Genomic DNA, 18,019 nt, shown 5'->3' with positions numbered 1-18,019 from the left:
GTCTTGCTGAGTTTGTTTTAAACCGCCTCCACTGTAAAATTGGCCTTAGACTGTAAAGTTTGCCTATAGATTTGAAAGTTTATTTTATTTTATTTTTTATTTTATTTTTTGAGCTGTTACAGTTGCTAGGATGTTGTGGTTTGTCGCAAAGGCATTGCTATACAGTTACTTAGGTGTTGCTGAGTGGGTTTAGCATCTTGCTAGGTTTTCTGGTTGGTTTCTAGGTGTTAAATACTAATTTAAGTTAAAAAATAAATTAAAAAAAACACCAAATCTCTACACCTGAAAAACGAAAATTGGTGTGGAAATTTTTTTTATTCTGAAATTGCAACTTGCGCAAACTAATCTTTGTTTCATTTACAAAGTTGAATCGTGTATGCAGTATCGATACAGCACTGATATCTCCTTTTGTTGTTCATTTCGATTTGGTATTTTTTATTTAGAATTTCTCATTAAATTTCATAAATAGAAACTTTGGAGGAAAAAAAATTGTTGTGTAGATATCTAATATATACGAGTCAGACTTTTGATTATTGGAATTTAATTAGATATGCTAAGCACCAAATTATGCACCATATAACACATATAGCTGTTTCAGTAAAATATCTTTGTATTATAGTAGCATCTCCATGGTTCTCCAGAGGTTCCTGACCTGAGGCCTTTATGATGTCTGGCATGTCTTTAAAAATTTACACGTGCTTCATCATGAAAAGACTAAAATTGGCCATTTCTGCCAGTGTTCGCTCTGTACGGAGCACCTTTAAAGCGAGAGGTTGTGTAAAATGGGCCAGAAGTCTCTGAGCACCTGGAGGAGTGTGCCAGCTTGATAGGGGAGTTAGAGAGAGTCCTGCTGGCTAAGGCCTTTTCTGTGTGCCTGAGTAATGCAGCATGAGAGAGAGATTCGGAGGAGTCGTCTGCTCTGATGGGGTCAAAACACATTCAGCTCTTATCACCCCTGTTACAAATGTGCCTCTGCTGCAGAAATAGAAGTTGCAAGCCCTTTGTGTGGGTGTGTGTATGCATACTCATGTGTAAGTTGTCTCCTTGAACTTTACAGTATGTCTAATGTTTAATGCATGTTGTTCCATTCCATTGGTCAACAGCATGTTTGGGCCAAAGGGGTCATGGAAAAATGGTTTGATGTTCTCAACAAGTTTTGTGAATGCATAGCATCACAATAAGGTACAATTTTGAATTACGATAAAAAATTTTTTAATTATCTTTCATTTATTCTATATTATATAATTCTGCAAACACCAATGTGACATGTGAGTTCAGCGACACTTCACAACCCTGAATGGCACTCTCTGAAATAACAGCAACTCTTTTATTCTTGTGTCTTTCTCTGCAGGCAGTACTATGAGATGCTGTATAATACAGCCGACGAGCTGCTAAACCTGGTGGTTGATCAAGGGGTGCGCTACACAGAGCTGGAGTACATCAATGCTTTGAGTCTCCTCCACCGCAGCCAGACAGGCGTGGGAGACCTGACCGTGCAGAACATGCGGCTGCAGCGCCTCAAGGAGATCATATGCGAACAGGCTGCCATCAAACAGGCTACCAAGGATAAGAAGATCACTACAGTCTAGACGCGCACATTTAAACTATATCTACTAACGCTCTGAAAGGGTCCACGTTACTGTCAAATCGTTACTGTCGCAAGCTTTGAGTCGAGTCACACTTTCAAGCAAACATTAAAGTGGTTTCCTTTTCTCACTTTCATTTGTAAGATAGATTTCTGACCAGGGCTTTGCACACACAAATGCACACACAGACATGTTCTAATAAATGAATCCCTTGTATCTTTTCTGGTTAAACCAGGCTACACCTTTCAGAGCGAGAGGACGGGTTCTTTCATTGTGGCTTGGGGACATTTTCGGCTCATTTTCTTACTTTATCAAACCTCTGCTCTCAATTATAAAATCTTCCAGCATGCCGTCTCTCCCATGGCCGGCCGCAGCCTGTGCCTGGAATAACAGATGCCAGATTAGAAAGGCAGGCTTTTTTTTATCAGAAAAAAAAAAGAAACCGCTCGCCTGCCGCTTGTTGATTTGTTCTTTTTGCTTCAGAGGAAATAGGAATCGCAAACCCAGTTCAGTTTAAATTTCTCCCTACTTTTTGCAGGTATAATTGCGTGTGCATGTTTTTGTTAATTATGACAGTCATTGATTGTGATGTCATGATGCCGTTATGACATCACTGTTATCTCTGGTTGTTTAAACAGTTAAAGAAATTATTTTCTAAGCCTTGATGTCGATATATTCCAATATCGGCCCTTCGACTGTGTCTGCTTTAATTTTAATCTGAACCTCTTATTCCTTGTTCAAACAGCCACAACACCAGATCGCTCGTGCTCTGTTCTAGGCTATTTTTAGTTCATTAATTATGAAGAATAGAGCAAGAGAGAAAGCCATCGATACAGAACACAGGCGTTAAGCAGGAAGCCACCCGAGCGATCCATCAAAATGACTCAACAACTTGAATCAATAATTGCCACCAGGTTGCCACAGAGAGAGACAAAGCGATGATCTTTCATATTCTTAGCACATTAGAATTGTGTGGATGTTGAAGATGTGTTGGAGCAGTGGTTAGAAATTAAAAATGTCATGTCTGCCTTCGTTATAGCTCACTAAACGGATACAGGCAAGGACAGATGTGTGTGGATTTGTATGTTTAAGCCATTATCGGTCCTCAGTGGGGTTTAAATGAGGTGACTGGCTCAAGCACTCCTGTTTAGCATTACACCATGCAACTTTCATTCATTTAGATATTACTGTTCCAAACATGTTCCAAACAATCTGATGAAGTATGTCAGAGCAACACTATTTCATGGCTTTGTTTTTTCTGTATTTGTAGTATGTATTTTGTGTTTAGCTATTAATAGCATTTGAGATGTTCATGTACATGCTTGTAAATTTCAATTGATTGCTTAAAAGTCCTGAGGAGCCTCTGAAACTACTGGATTTGAAGTGAATTTTGCCTATGGTAATGTCAAAATGAAAATAAATGAATATAACAGAAACGATAGTTTGTACTATCAATCCTATTTGTACTGGCCTGCCTGAGGAGATTATCTGTCTATTCGTATTTAACTATAGAACTTTGTTCATTATGTTTCCCTTGTTGAATGTGCTGTCAACAATACACGGAGAACACATCTGTATTAAATTAAATTAAATTAAAATTAAACATGTTTTAAAAGAACTTGGTCATTTTGGTTTAGCTTAGCTGCTAACTGTAACTGAATCATAGTTTAAGTTAAATTAAATGTGCTTTATTGGCATAACAACTATTACAATGTTTTGCAAAAGCATCGTGTTTTAACAATGTTAGAGTCAGAAAGTTCCAGCGCGTGTGCACAGCGCCTGCGCAACTTTAGTTTACCTTTGGTTACCAGGCAACCGATGCGCGTGCAACTCCAGATTATTCTAGCTTCTCACAGAAAGACCTCTTTTATTAGCGTCTAGTTAGTGGGGAAATGTTTTGTAATTAATAGCGTCAAATAATCAATCTTTAGCGTTTGCGTTAAGCTGGACATGTCAGATTCCTCCCTTTCTCCAGTAATAAGCTCTGCCCTCTGGAGACTGGAAACAGAAGAGAGATGAAACAGTCAATACACACAACAACAATGGAGGTAACGTTAACAGCCCTCAAACATGACTATTTCTTCATAATATTATGTAACTTTCTTAGACACTTCACTCAGTGTTGCAAACATTTAAATGGTTGTGGTTTCCGTACTTTATTCTTTGTATTAAATGAAGAAAGATGGTGAATTAACGGAGGATGATGTGTTTAAATGCCTGTCCATCCTGGGACCGTCAGCTACCGGACTCCAGCTCACTTACCTATGCCTCTCTGTGCCAGTGAGTGATCCACAAACACGGTTATATTTGTTATTGTGGGATTTCCATTGACTTGTATTGTTTTTATATTGATTTCATGTTTCCTATCCATTAAACAAACCCTCCACACAAAGCTTTATGCATTTTCAATATTCATTGATCCTTTTGACCAACATTTCCTTTTGAGTTTAAATAGTCTAAAATCAGGTGCAAATGAAAGATCAGTCTGTCTTGATTTAATGTGTACATTTGGGTTTTTGTGAACAGTCACGTGTAGATTTGGAGAAATTTAACAGTACATCACTTGCTAACCAGCAGATCCTCTGCAGTGAATGGGTGCCGTCAGAATGAGAGTACAAACAGCTGATAATAATTGCAATAGTAGTTTATTACAAACACGCAGCTTTTCATTTCACAAGATGTTAAATTAATGGTCAGGAGTTGTGTGGATTATTGTGATGTTTTTATCAGCTGTTGCCTTGATTCCCATTCTGATGGCACCCTTTCACTATAGATGATCCATTGGTGAGCAAGTGATGTAATGCTATTGTTACTTTTGTTATAACATTAGAGCAACTTTTTGAATAGCTGAATTCAGATGATAAAATTGCAGATATATATATATATATATATATATATATATATATATATATATATATATATATATATATATATATATATATATACATACACACACACATATATATGTATATATATATATATATATATATATACATATATATATATACACACATATATATATATATATATACATATATATATATATATATATATACACACACACATATATATATATATATATATATATATATATATATATATATATATATATATATATATATATATATATATATATACATATATCATTCCCCTTTTCCCCTCAAATGCCGGATAGTAAAATAAAAATATGAATTTATATTTTATTGATTTTTATTAACCAACAGAGAAGTTTTTGATAAGCATAAAGCACTAGCTGTTTTGGATGTTTAATGGGTTAATACATTATTTAGTATGTTTATTAAGCTAATTTCTATCGGCCGGTCCCCACAATTTGAGTGGTTTTACTGGTCTTGTGGAAACCTTTGCTCATACACACACACACACACACACTGAGACTGCTACATTTTTTTATGCACCAATTGATATTTTCCATATAAAATTTCCCAGGCTTACACGACAGAGCTCGGGGGGTAGAATATTAATATATTTTACCGGAACCGCTGATATTGTTTAGTTGCATTACTTCGCTGGAGAGAGAGAGCCAGAAGTGGCCTCCAAATTAGTTTATATCCTTTTTCTAATGCGTCATACTCTCCTCTAGTTTCAGGGTTTTAGCGAAGGACATTTTATTGGCACCTTAACTGAATTTCTGATTGTGTTTGGCCACAGGGGCGAGACTTGAAAAATGTTTCAATTTTATGCAATTACATCTATCTACAAAAGCTAGAGCTTCCCTACAATAAAATCAAAGGTAGGTTTACAGCAGTTTAATGTTTGTGTTACAAGAAAACTATATGGTGAAATGAAATTTACCGTCATGTTTCAGACCCCCTCATATCTGTCTTCCACCAATGTAAATATTTGCTCTAATATCCTCTTGTTGAAAATGTTTTCTGGATTATTGTTTTTCATCTGTGCCCTTCATGGTTGCTTGGTAGCGGGATAAGTAATCTCAGCTGTGAGGATGCTTGTCATCCATCTTTGTCCTGCTTTTTCTGCCTAATGTTTTGTGACTGGTAGATCTATCCTGCGTGAGTCACATGCCACACCTCATCATACTGGATGCTTCCCACAACCAGCTCACCGATTTCTTTGGATTCCAGCCGCCAAAAAATCTCAAGGTGATTCAATTCACCACAGAGGGGATAATATGATGTCATGTGAGGTTCAAATATCCCATGCAAGAGTGAATGAAAAATGGGTCTTAGAGATGTTTTACTGTAAATTAAGCTAGATGTGTTTTTACATAAAAGCAAAAAAATATATGAATTTTACTCATTTAATGAAGGTTATTCTAGTTTAAAAGATTCAGTATTTCCTTCCTGTCATTTTTTCTTTTTGTTTTTTTTTTACTTCCACATACATAGTCTTTTTTTCACTGCAGGAGGTAAATTTCTCACACAACCAGATGTCCGTAATGAAGGATCTTTCGGCATATTCCTCTTTGACCAAACTGATTCTTGACTGTATCCTTTTGAAGATTACAAAAGCAATGCACATCGTTCGCAACTCATTTACTTCATTATTGTATTTCCAAGTAAAACCTGCTATTCGAACTTAAAGAAAAAATATTTACCTCAGAAGTCGGATGCCGGAGCTGGGAATGACATCACATCTGAGTTGACTGCATTCTCATACAAAAGTCAGAAAAATTAGATGGATGCCTCCATTGTTAGAAGTACCAGTTGATAAAAACTTAACTTAAACCCTAAATTTAGCAACTATATTACTAACTATGAATAAAATTAGGGGTTTATTGAGGCAAGTTATAGTTAACAGTGAAAATTGATCCCAAACTAGGGTGTGACCTTACGCCTGCACTAAGAATTTCAGACTTCTGAGTACAAATGAAATGCACCATTGATTTTGGTAATCGATTGGAGTGGGAAAAGTGGCTGTCATATACCTAAATGTTGGTAGAAAAATAGGGATCGCTGACATCAACCAAAAAGAAAATGACCAGAATTTTAATACCTAAGGGTATCTAATAAAAGTAACTTTGCAGATTAAGTTGGACTTTAAACTATTGATTCGTTAAAAACAAGTGTTTGAAACATTCTTTGACGGTGCCTTGCTGTTCAGATAATTCATTTAGTGCCATCAGGGGGCTGGAAAAGTGCAAAAGGCTCTCACACCTCAGCCTGGCCCATAACAACATCTCCCGCATCAGGGGTCTGGACCATCTGCCTCTCAGAAAGCTCTGCCTGGTACTACACACACTTACCATTTAACACGGCTAATGTATTCCCAATGATTAACAAGTGCAGAGAAATATAAAATATGAACGTATTTCGTAAAATATTTACTTGTTAAGAGCAGGTTTGCAGATTAATTAGTGTGTGTTTTGTGGGTTAGAAATTAACAGTGATACGACAGGTATTGAATATGTAACGATAAAATGTTAATTTTTGTTTGGGAAAATATGTCTCTTCATGATGGGGCAATAAATAAATGTAATCACGCTTGATTTTAATTTAAGCCTGGAATGCAGAAGTGAGAGGTCTTTCCTGTCTTTCCTCAAAGTGTTTATGAGTCTCTGTTGGATTAATTAACGTCAGCCTGCAAAACCTGTTGACATATTTTCCTGCTCACCCGTAGTATCTCCCCGTCACCTGTCATCCTCTTCCAGATTATGCTGTTGTGTCGACACTTTTAGAAAGGTTACCACGCTCTCTGTCTGTGATGATGCGGGCAACACTACAGCCTCTTGTTTGGGCACTGTTTTGATACCGCTGACAGTTATTGTTTTTTCCAAAACCTTCCTCTAACTGTGGATTTTTCAGACAGTTTGCATGATTAAGCTCCAGCCTTTTCAGAAAATAGAACAAAGCCTGGTGTTGAAGCCCGCCATATGGCAGGCCAGCGTGCCACCAGACCTTTGCCACTCAGCTGAAGGATGTTTATGCTGTCCTTTATCAAAGAGATTCTTCATCGTCAGTAGCGCCGCGTCCTTTGGTGTCCACGTCCCACGAGGCCAAGCTGCTGGCGTGAGAAAGCCTGGACCCCGTTCCAAAAAAAAAAAACTTTCCCACATGCTAAACCTGTTCTCCCCCCCGTTGTTCTGAGACCCTGAACAGCGTGCTCCTGTCAGCCTGTTCCGCTCACACCCATCACACTTTGGTTCTGGGGCTTCCAGAGCCCCTCGTGGTTGCCGTCCCCTGCTGTTCTGCACCAGGCATGGGGTTATTATAAGGCCAAGGCTTTGGAAGCTGGAATCTTTCATTAGGTTGTGAGTCAATCTGACCCGTTTCATTGACAGAGTTGCCAAAAATATTGGTTAAGCTGGTTAAGTTTTTCACATTTACTGTAGGGTCGTGAACATGCCTGCAAAGTCTGGACACTCTGATGTGTTGTGGAATGTGTGTGCAGATAGTTTTTCTTTTCCTTCTTTTTTTATTTATTTTGTTTAGTTGTAATTTCTGTAAAAAGATTTGCTGTTTTTACCTTGTTGTTTGTATGTTTGCTGAATTGTCTTGAATCCAATTAGGGTCAAGAACCCGACCAGTCACTGAGATATTGTTATAGCTGAAAAAAGATATATATTTATGGCCAGTTTTACTAAACAGGGCAAATTAGCGCGAGAGCACAATTCCAAAACAGTGCCGATGGGAGGGGAAGTTTATGCGGGTGATTAACTAACAATCCGCAAATTAAAGAACGCGAACTTAACATCTCATTTACATATCGACCAACGCAATATACCAAGTGTAGCACAAATTACCGTAGTCTCAAGTAAAGCAATCAAAAAGCCACACTTATTTCCTGAAGCAAATTAAAAATAACATGACTACGAAAGTGAGGTGAGACGGGCATAGGCTGTACGGAAAGCCTCTAATTCATTGATATGCACTTGCTACATCTTACCAGCTGTTCGCCTGTCAGTCCTTACCCATCAGCCTCGGATTACCTGAGCTCCCCTGTCAATCACGCAGCCACAGCCAGACAGAAATGGCACATGACGCTGCAGAGCTTTTGACTTACTGTTCTTTACCTCATTGAAATGATAATTGTATACTGTATTTTTTAAGAGGGGGAATGTGATACAGAAGATTGAGAATCTCCAGACTCTACACAACCTGCAGGTTCTAGATTTGTCCTGCAACCGGATTCAGAGCCTCTCGGGTCTCCAGAACCTCCATCTCCTGGGAAACATCAACCTTGAGAGCAATCTGGTAAAAGAGCGGTCAAATTCCTGTCATATTATATTATGCAAATGGCTCTAAAGTTATACCTCAGAGCATAACACACCAAAAGGAACCAATTTAGCCAAGTGAAAATGGTTAGAAAGGTTTGAAATGTAAGAAAAGTCTAAAATCTCCCAGAAAAAAAATGAGTACTGTGTATATATACCCTCCAAGTACTTCTATGAAATTGTTAAACTGTGTTAAATAAGGTACTCAGATCTCCCTTTGAGGGTTCTGCCCCAGTAGAAAGTTGTTGAAAGTTCTGAGAGTATCTATGTGGCATCACGCTAGATATTTTACTCAACAAATAATTATCTTTGTTGTTCTTTGTGCATCAGATCAGTGAGGTAAAGGAGGCCGCACATTTGCATGGCCTGATATTGTTAAGAGAAATGAATCTCCTCAGAAACCTAGTGCAGGTGAGGACACCATAAACATCTCAGAACCACAATAATGGACCTAATGTCATCACCTTATACTTAATGGCAAATACTTTCTTGCAGGACCAGGAAGACTATAGACTAGCTGTGATATTCCTCCTTCAGCACCTCACAATTCTGGATCAACACATTATAACTGCAGAGGAGAAGGTGATTGTGGGATCTGGAGTAGAAGGAATGATTGCTTTACATCTTTCGTTTCAAAAAAGTGAAGTGCTGTTTATGGTTTTGAGATGGAGTAAGCCTATTTTTGTACAAAAAAAAATAATATTTTGAAGAGCATTTGCAAGTCAAGAGCTAAATGTTCCAGGGCTGAACTGAATAGAAAAGAACTTGAAAGTATCTGGAAAGCTCTGAAAGTTTGTCAGAAAATAAAGCACATAATTTGAATTATTACGTCAGTATTGAGTAGCGAGTCCCATTCCTGTCTTTCATTTTCAGGTGTCTGCTGTGAACAAGTACGACCCTCCTCTGGAGGTGATCGCAGCCAGAGATCACATGACCCACTTGGTATACCAGCTCATGCAACCTCAGGTTATTTTTGACAGGTACGACTTTTCGATCTGCTTTCCTCTTCATTTTATGAAGCTGTCTAGTCCACAAAGGCCACTTCCCTCAAGAAAAAAGCCCTTCAAACCACTCACAGCGCTCAGGTCTAAACTAAAATGAATCTGGAGCTGTGTAGCGAGGCTGTTTGAAGTCACCCAGTTCATTATAAACCACATGATTGAACTCACAGGAAGTTCAGTATCACGGTTCACATAAACAGCATTAGCTAATATGCATTTTCACATGTTATTCCACAAGTACTCTCCCCAGTCTGGATGCTCCATACCCCATGCTGGTCCTCACTGGCCCGCAGGCCTGTGGGAAGAGGGAACTAGCCCATAAGCTGTGCCAGGAATTCAGCGACTATTTCGCTTATGGGTAAGTAGCAGTTTGGAGTGCATTATAAATGTCACTAAAACATTATTATGTGATGTCATTTTGTTTCAAAATGTGTAATTTATTGGGGGAAAAATGGCATTGGAATATTTGTTTTTTTCTGTCATATGTATTGCAATATGAAAAAATACAGTAATTTCCTTAAAACTCTGTTGGGGCGTATTTCTGCATAGAGCATAAACTACTTTTAAAAAAAACTTACTGGTTGTTGTTTTTTTTGTATGTGTGTGTGAACCATGCTTTTGGGGCTTAATGATTCAGGAAAACCTTTTCCGTAGGCTGAATTTTGACCCATTCGGTATGACTATAAAATAACAATAATTATTATTAATATTAGGATTAAATGTACTGAATAAATTAAGACATTTATTTTTTAAATACTTTACAGTATAAAATGACAAAATATTGTAAAATGGTTTATTAGTCATAATTTTATTGTACTATATATGTCTTAATTGTTTCATTCGCAAATGTTAAACCATCAAGCTTTTATTTAGCCTGCAAATAAATACTCTATATTTTGTTATTGCTTTCAGAGTGAAACTTAGCATATTTATTTAACTAAATTGCAGCCTTTGCAATATGATAATCACACTAAGCCATATCTCAATATATATTTCAATAGTGCAGTCCTAGTTACTTTAATTGATCTGTGTTTTAGTGCCTGCCACACCACCAGGGGGCCCTATTATGGGGAAGAGGATGGGTCTGACTATCACTTTGTCACTGAGGAAGAATTTCAGAACATGATTCAAATGGTAATTCTCTGTCCAGACTTTTATCATATTCCGATCCGCTTTGGCAGTATTTTACTCATAACCCTGCATATTTAGATTTTTGTGTTACAGTTTTATGCCCATTCATCTGCAGAAACAGACTTCCCCAGGCCATATTGGTCTATAAAAGCAATGGCATGCCAAAAATGTGAAGAGTGGAAAGAATTTGCCCTATATTCTCTTTTTCCCCAAGCCCCTCAGGTGCTTCTGAGAGAGTGCACACCTAGTCTCTGCTGCCACTATCTCGTTTAGCTCTTAAGTGTTGCTATATAAGTCCAATGTTATTGATTGATAGAGGCTGGAAGGAAGCCTTTTGATGTGTGATTATAACCTTATGCCTCCAGAGCAGAGAAAGAGACAGAGTCAAGTTTTACAGACTAACCTCTTCTACCTATATCACACCGACACAGATGTGTGTCGGCATTCTGCAGACGTGAACGCTCCTCTGTGCTTTTCTCTGGGCCTGTTAAAGGTAATAAAGTAGAGGATTAAAGCATGGTTGGGATTTGTACTGATGTTTTAAAACCATCTTAACCAGAGATGTAAAAACATGTTTGCGAATTGCTTTGTGCGAGTAAAAGCTTGACAAGGAGCGACTTCGCCATTGCAGCAGCTAAATAGACCCAGGTGCAGTTGAACACAGGGGTCAAAGGTTTGTCTGTGTGAGAAGAACAAAGTTCCCTTGTAACCCAAAGGTTGAGAGTTCAGGTCATTCTGTAAGTGCCGAACATCCATGATGAATTCACCCATTCAAAAGATGAATTTGAGCTCTATGGCATCAGTACAGTGTCTTTTTCAGTTTTATTCTCTCATTGTCAGGGTCAGTTCATCCAGACGATGCAGTACGGTGGACACTGGTATGGCCTGTCGCGGGAAACTATCGAGCGTGTGGCTCGCGAAGGTCTTGCCTGCTGTGTTCATATGGAACTAGAGGTACAGTATGGTATCAGGAAAACATGTTCCACCATGTTGACCAAGCACAAAACTGGGTCAAACGCCACAGCCGTTAACTACACTGGCCATTTTTGTGTTTTTGCTCCAATACAGGGAGTGTATAGTTTGAAGAACTCTTATTTTGAGCCCCGTTATGTCTTGCTGATCCCCACTGTCGTTGATAATTACATCTGCTTTCTGAAAGCAAGAGGATTCTACAGCAGTGCTCAGATGGAAACAGCTGTGTCTCGTATTGATTTGTATTCCAAGACCAACAGAGAATTACCTGGCTTCTTTGACAACATCATCCCTTGTGGTAAAAAACGTTTCTTAACCCATTAAGGCCAGTTACACTGTCTATCTATAGGAATATACTTTTACAATAAAAGAAATCCAGTTTTTCATGGAAACTAAATTGCTCCTTCAAATGTCATCAGATGATCGTGCTGAGGCCTACCAGACTTTAAAACAGCTCGTGAAGGAGTACCTGGGTCTTGAGGAGCATGGAGGAGGAGAAGGTGACAGCAGCTCAGTCACACCTGACAACACCTCCACATGTGAGCCTTCACAGTCCCACTTTGCCATACATTAAAGGGCCAATGATGTCACTTGACATGCACTTTTCAGTGATGATATTTCATAGCTGGAAAAGTATTACAATTGTTTCTTTTATCTTTATTTATCTATGCATTTAATTTTATCGGCATCTACAAAACAGCACACTTGGATTAAGGGCCACAAAACTCCCAATTTGATTTCATGGGGCCTGTACATGAAGTCAGTTTTGTCTGCGGGGCACTTCGACAGGATTATGAAGAATTTAGTTGTAAATAGTTGTACTCAGTGTGAGGCCATGGCATTTCACTGCTGCAGCCGCAGTTGACAGCTGTTCACGATGGCCAAGTGCCATAACGACGACTCTGTTGCAGACGCAACTGGCGAGTTACTGGCAGCCAACACGACAGACGCCGCTGACCTCATGGACTCCTACAGCCGAAACTACCAGAACAAAATCCAGGCCCAGATGACCCCTCAGCAGACCCCTGCAGTAAGTCAGAGTTACAGATTCTGTTATTCTTACACGCTTATTGGCTTGATATACTGTAATCCACAGAAGCTATCATGGCCAGGAATAGCAGATAGGGATGAAATGAACAGTCACACTCATGCAAGCACAATATTTCTGTGAACGCCACAGGAAATGGCTTCCAATAACAGGCGCCAGCAGCTGATTCGAGAAGCTCTGAGCGGGAAGAGTCCTGGTGCTTACGCCGAGCTGTTTCAGAGGTAACACAACTTTGACTGTTTAGCAACTTTTGATCCCTCAAAGACTATGACTGACAATGAGATAGAAGATCACAGTTCCAACCCCAAAACATTGGCTTGGTGTCTGCATAGGCCATCATGCTAACTCAAACCTCAAAAGTGACTGATTTGTAATGTTTTTCATAAGCAGGACAGACACCACACAAATAACAATACCAAGTGAATTAAGCATTAGCACATTGCACTCTGCTTCTACTAATATGCTTATAAATAATAAGAATAAATAACATGCATAAATACTGTATACTCTACTTTTCAAAAGTGTGGAGACAAGTAAGCAAGGATGCATTAAGTTGCTCAAATGACATTACACGTTTATAATATTACAGAGTATTTATATTTCAAATAAATGGTGTTCTTTGTTCACCAAAGATTAAACTATTAAGCAGTAAAAAAGTTAGTTTCGTTTCGTTTATTAAAAAAAAAAAAAAAATTCAAATCAGCATATTAAAATGTTTTCTGAAGGATCATGTGACACTGAAGACTGGAGGAATGATATTGTCATAGGAATCAATTGCTATTTTGCCGTATTATGGATTAATTGAGATTTTGTTTGCATAGGAGACTTTCAAAATTTGAAATAGCTTTCAGTACAAATTTCAATTGTTTTTTGATCATTCAATACTGTATTTAGTCAATAATTTTTAGTTACTGTATTAAGTTTTACATAGCTACAGTTAACTGGCCTAGATTTGTAACAAGCTATTGTGTTTTTGTATAAAATGCCAGCAAAAAGCAGCAGCATAGGATGGTGAGTGTGTGTTTATAGTGCTTTACTGATACTGTTTGTGTGTGTTTATGTGTGTGTCACAGAAGTGCACCCACAGCTCCATCATCATTAGCCTCTCAGTCCCGGCCCCCGCACGGCCCCTCACGTCCTGTTGGCCTCAACGCTCCTGACCCCGATGAGGACAGCAGGTATGTCACACACACCTTGAAATGTTCACCTCTGACCTCTGGCCCAAGATCAGCAAAACAATTAACCTTTCCCCAAAGCCCTCTCCTTGTATACATCATTTCCCAGGATGTGTTTTATCTTGTAGCCTCTCCCTTTATGTTTATAACCTCTATCTCCATTTCACACACATCCAGGCTCAAATATCAAAGTTTTTATCCCCAGCTCAAAGTTAAAGCATTCAGGTAGCTGACATGCCCCAGGCCATCTGGAAGATGTATGCGTTGGAACACGTAAATGCAGATTTATGACTATCGGTGCATTTGCCTCTCTCGTGTATGAGCTCGGGGACTCTAAAGAGGCAAGGAAATACAGGACTACTCCTGTGAAATATGCATGTCCCCAAGATATTTAAATACATTGTAATTTAGCTCATTAAGAGGAATCCTGGGAGACTTACAGAGCTGCCCGGCCTGCGTGGTACACAACTGTTTGCTTATTAGCTAGAAAAAAAATGGCAAAACTAATGTGCTAGTCCAAATTGTGTTAAACAGTGACTTTTTGTTTCTCATCCGCCGGGGAAAAGCAATATGCATTTGGAGTTTGTTACTTCGCAGTCTAGTTATGAATTTTACTGTGCTCTTTATGAAATCAATTGAAAATGCAGGCTGTGGAATCATGGGATATCCGTAAAGAGACCATTGCTAGTGCTCTAAAAAAATATTAGATGCCAATCAAAACGTATTAAAACCTGTTTTAATGAGTGCCTTGAGACATTTGTTTATTCAGCCCTGATGTGTGTTTTAAACAGAGTCCTATAGAGAATGAGTCATTTCCATATTGTTGTTGCTATCTGGATTTTCTTTTCAGCTGAATTGATGATTGTGTTATAATAAGAACTTTGCTGGGATGTTAGTTAATTCAAATTTGCGGTCAAATTAATTAGACCACCCTTCAAAAGTTTGCATCAGTAAGAATTTTTTTAAATAAATTATAGATATTCATGTTACAAAAGATTTCTGTTTTGAATAAATCCTGACCTTTTGATATTAGATTGTCAAAAGATTATTAGAATGATTTTGAAGGATGTGACACTGAAGACTAAAATTTTTTATATAAGCAGTTATTTTAAAATTTAGTTTGTTTTTACTGTATTTTTGATCAAATAAATGCAGCTTTGGTGAACATAAGAGGCTTCTTTCAAAAATATAAAAAACTCCAACCCAAAATGTATTAACTTTAGTGTTGATAATTTGCTGGCAAATTTACCAATTTAAAAATGGGAAATTACATAAATATTTACTCAAATAAAGATAATTGGAGACATTACATTATTGTGTAAATGAAGTATTAAATAGACACAAAGCGAAGTATATAAACATTGTTTCTATTATGTCCATATCATTGATCATAATCCGATTACTGGCTAAGCAAACTGGTTTGATGTTGTAAATTTCTTAATTTCTCTCTTTCTCTTCTTTTCCCTCACGCTGTCTCAGTTCTGAGGAATCTCGTGCTAGTTCTGGCCTGTCCATGAGGAGCTCAGCAGGGGCGCTTTCAGGGGCCCAGGGATCAGACGCTGGGTCAGGGCCCAACATAGAGCCTTTGGATATGTTTATGTTGGGGCAGGACCAGGACTCTCTTCGAGGTGATGAGCATTTTCCTCTCTGTGTTCATATTAGCATCTAGTTTGTACATACATAATACTTTTACATTTTAGAATCTGTCCATACATAGATACTGTATTTATCTATTCAGAAATTAGTTTGAATACCTAGGCTTTCTCATGAGATCATGTTTGATTCTAGTTTATTTGAATAAGGAATATCTATTTGATATTTCTCAGGACACATGGACTCTGGTCTGACCCCTGATGCTCCTCGGTCGGTCTCTGAGAGGGTCTCCCCAACACTCCCCTCCTCCCCGGGCCGTCCAGGTGCCAACGTTAAACCAGTCCTGCCGCCCATCCCATCTGGAAGGAAGACCAATGATTCTGGCTCAAAACAGTAACTAACAGGACAGAGAGCTAAAGAGGGTATAGACCGTGAGATATTAGCACATCATGTGAGTGTAAGCAGCAAAAATTGGTTTTTGAAACAAGTTTAATTAACCCCTGTAGCTTCAAGACAACCATTCAATAAATGTCAATGAAGGCAACAGATGTGCTCAGTGCTGTGAGGCAAAAGCAGTCGGGTCATTGGAAAATATTCCCATCTCTCATCTGTGTCCTCCAGTGTGAGTGATCTGAGAGGTTGAAGGCTTATCTGTCATCAGCAGATCTAAGCTCTGGAAACGGCCTGAAGCTCTTAAATCCTTGGACACAGGAAGTAAGGCAAGAAGGTGTGCAATGGAGGTCACACTTTACATTACAACGTTCATGTTACAGAATAATCACTTTGCTATACCGTTCAAAAGTTTGGGGTCTAAAAAGTTATTTATTTATAAAAAAGATTTTGATTGATTGATTTTTATTTAAATAAGATAACTATTAAAAGATTAAAGTTATTAAAGTATTAAATTATGAAATTAAATAAAAGTTATAGTAAAGACAATAATAAAGTCACAACAAAATGATATTTCAAATAAATGGTGTCAGCTTTGCCGTCACAGGAATAACATAGTTAAACAAAAAAATTAAATTAAATTAAATTAAAAAAATTAATTTGTAATAATATCTTACACTATTATTTTATTTTGATCAAATAAATGCAGTCTTGGTGAGCATTTATTTCAGTATCGTTTTAAAAATCGTACTCAACCCTAACTTTAGAATTCATTGCAAGTAACTTTGGATAATTACGGTGTGATTATTACGGTGGCCCAGTAGTGCACAACACAACAGAAATAAGCTGCAAAGCAACAAAATTAGTACAAAATTATGGAAACAAGCCACAAAGCAATAGAAACAAGCTGCAATGCAACAAAATTAGCACAAAACAATGAAAACAAGTCATAACACAACAGAAATCAAGTCATAACACAAAAGAAACCAGCCACAACACAACAGAAACAAGTCACAATGCAAAGATATTAGCACAACACAGCATAAACAAGGTGCAACGCAACGATATTAGCACAACAAAGCAGAATTAGCGCAAAACAACTAAAATTATTCCAATGCTTTTTTGGTTGTGGCGATTTGAGTGTGTTGTGGAGATTTTGTGTTATGCACTACTGACCCAACGTAGATTATAGAACATTTTAGCATAAATGAACACAATTATGTTAACATAATATATATGTACAGTAACATGAACTTGTAATCTTTGTGTAACTAAGTGATCTTCTGCGGCTCATTCCTTACCACAAATGAGTAGCTGGAGCGGTTGAGGAGACTCTCCTCCTGTAATTAATGTATTTTATGCCTCAATCTGACACACAGACTGAGTAAATATATTGAGACAGCTATCCGGGTATCTCATGACACAAGTTGCATTTAATTTCCACTTTCATTTTTCATCAGCGTGCAGTGAGCCTGTGTGTGTATCTGTACAGTAAGTACACACACACACAAACCTGGCCGTCTATCAGCGTCAGTCCCTCTAACCAGCAGATGTTGCAGTGATCTCATAATTCAGAGGCAGTTTCAGACAAGACAGTTGTGCAAACCCTCGGGCATAACCTACTTACAGAAACAGTCTTCACACTTTTACTATCTTGTCACGCTCATCTAGATCTCACGCTTCTAATGCTGCACTATATACAACTATATCAATTATTCCTACATGAATGAAGTCAGATAACTTGGTCTTGGCCAAATGAACATGAAGTGATAACAAATAGATATCGTGGCCGTGACTTAAGATTTAATTCCTCGAGAATTTATCAATTTGTGTCTGTGTACAGTATTTATTCATTTGTTCCTTCATTTTAGTAAAATCATGGCCACATTATAATTAATGTATTTGAATTTAGACAAATCATGACCACAGCT

The 18,019-nt window shown here is 37.9% G+C and overlaps 2 protein-coding genes across 2 annotated transcripts in view; both read left to right on the top strand.

The window, feature by feature from the left end:
- exoc4 (exocyst complex component 4) overlaps nt 1-3,022 on the top strand; it is a 112,442-nt gene extending 109,420 nt beyond the window's left edge. The window contains exon 18 of the mRNA XM_052554332.1: nt 1,352-3,022. Within this exon, the coding sequence (XP_052410292.1) occupies nt 1,352-1,589 (238 nt within the window). The 3' untranslated portion in view covers nt 1,590-3,022. The remainder of the gene's footprint in view (nt 1-1,351) is intronic.
- Nucleotides 3,023-3,078: 56 nt separating this feature from the next.
- lrguk (leucine-rich repeats and guanylate kinase domain containing) lies at nt 3,079-16,572 on the top strand. Its single transcript, XM_052554333.1, has 20 exons — nt 3,079-3,634; nt 3,765-3,866; nt 5,256-5,337; nt 5,607-5,707; nt 5,971-6,052; nt 6,669-6,793; nt 8,615-8,758; nt 9,109-9,189; nt 9,274-9,360; nt 9,652-9,758; nt 10,018-10,137; nt 10,817-10,913; nt 11,751-11,864; nt 11,979-12,180; nt 12,302-12,421; nt 12,794-12,912; nt 13,063-13,151; nt 14,004-14,108; nt 15,585-15,733; nt 15,932-16,572. Exons 1-20 carry the CDS (start codon nt 3,602-3,604, stop codon nt 16,093-16,095), a joined length of 2,223 nt encoding a protein of 740 aa, XP_052410293.1. The 5' UTR covers nt 3,079-3,601; the 3' UTR covers nt 16,096-16,572.
- Nucleotides 16,573-18,019: the final 1,447 nt, after the last annotated feature.

The sequence above is a fragment of the Carassius gibelio genome, chromosome B4 (assembly GCF_023724105.1).
Source record: "Carassius gibelio isolate Cgi1373 ecotype wild population from Czech Republic chromosome B4, carGib1.2-hapl.c, whole genome shotgun sequence".
Lineage (NCBI taxonomy): Eukaryota > Metazoa > Chordata > Actinopteri > Cypriniformes > Cyprinidae > Carassius > Carassius gibelio.
Note: the sequence above shows the minus strand (reverse complement) of the source record. Positions and strands in the feature narration are given on the sequence as shown.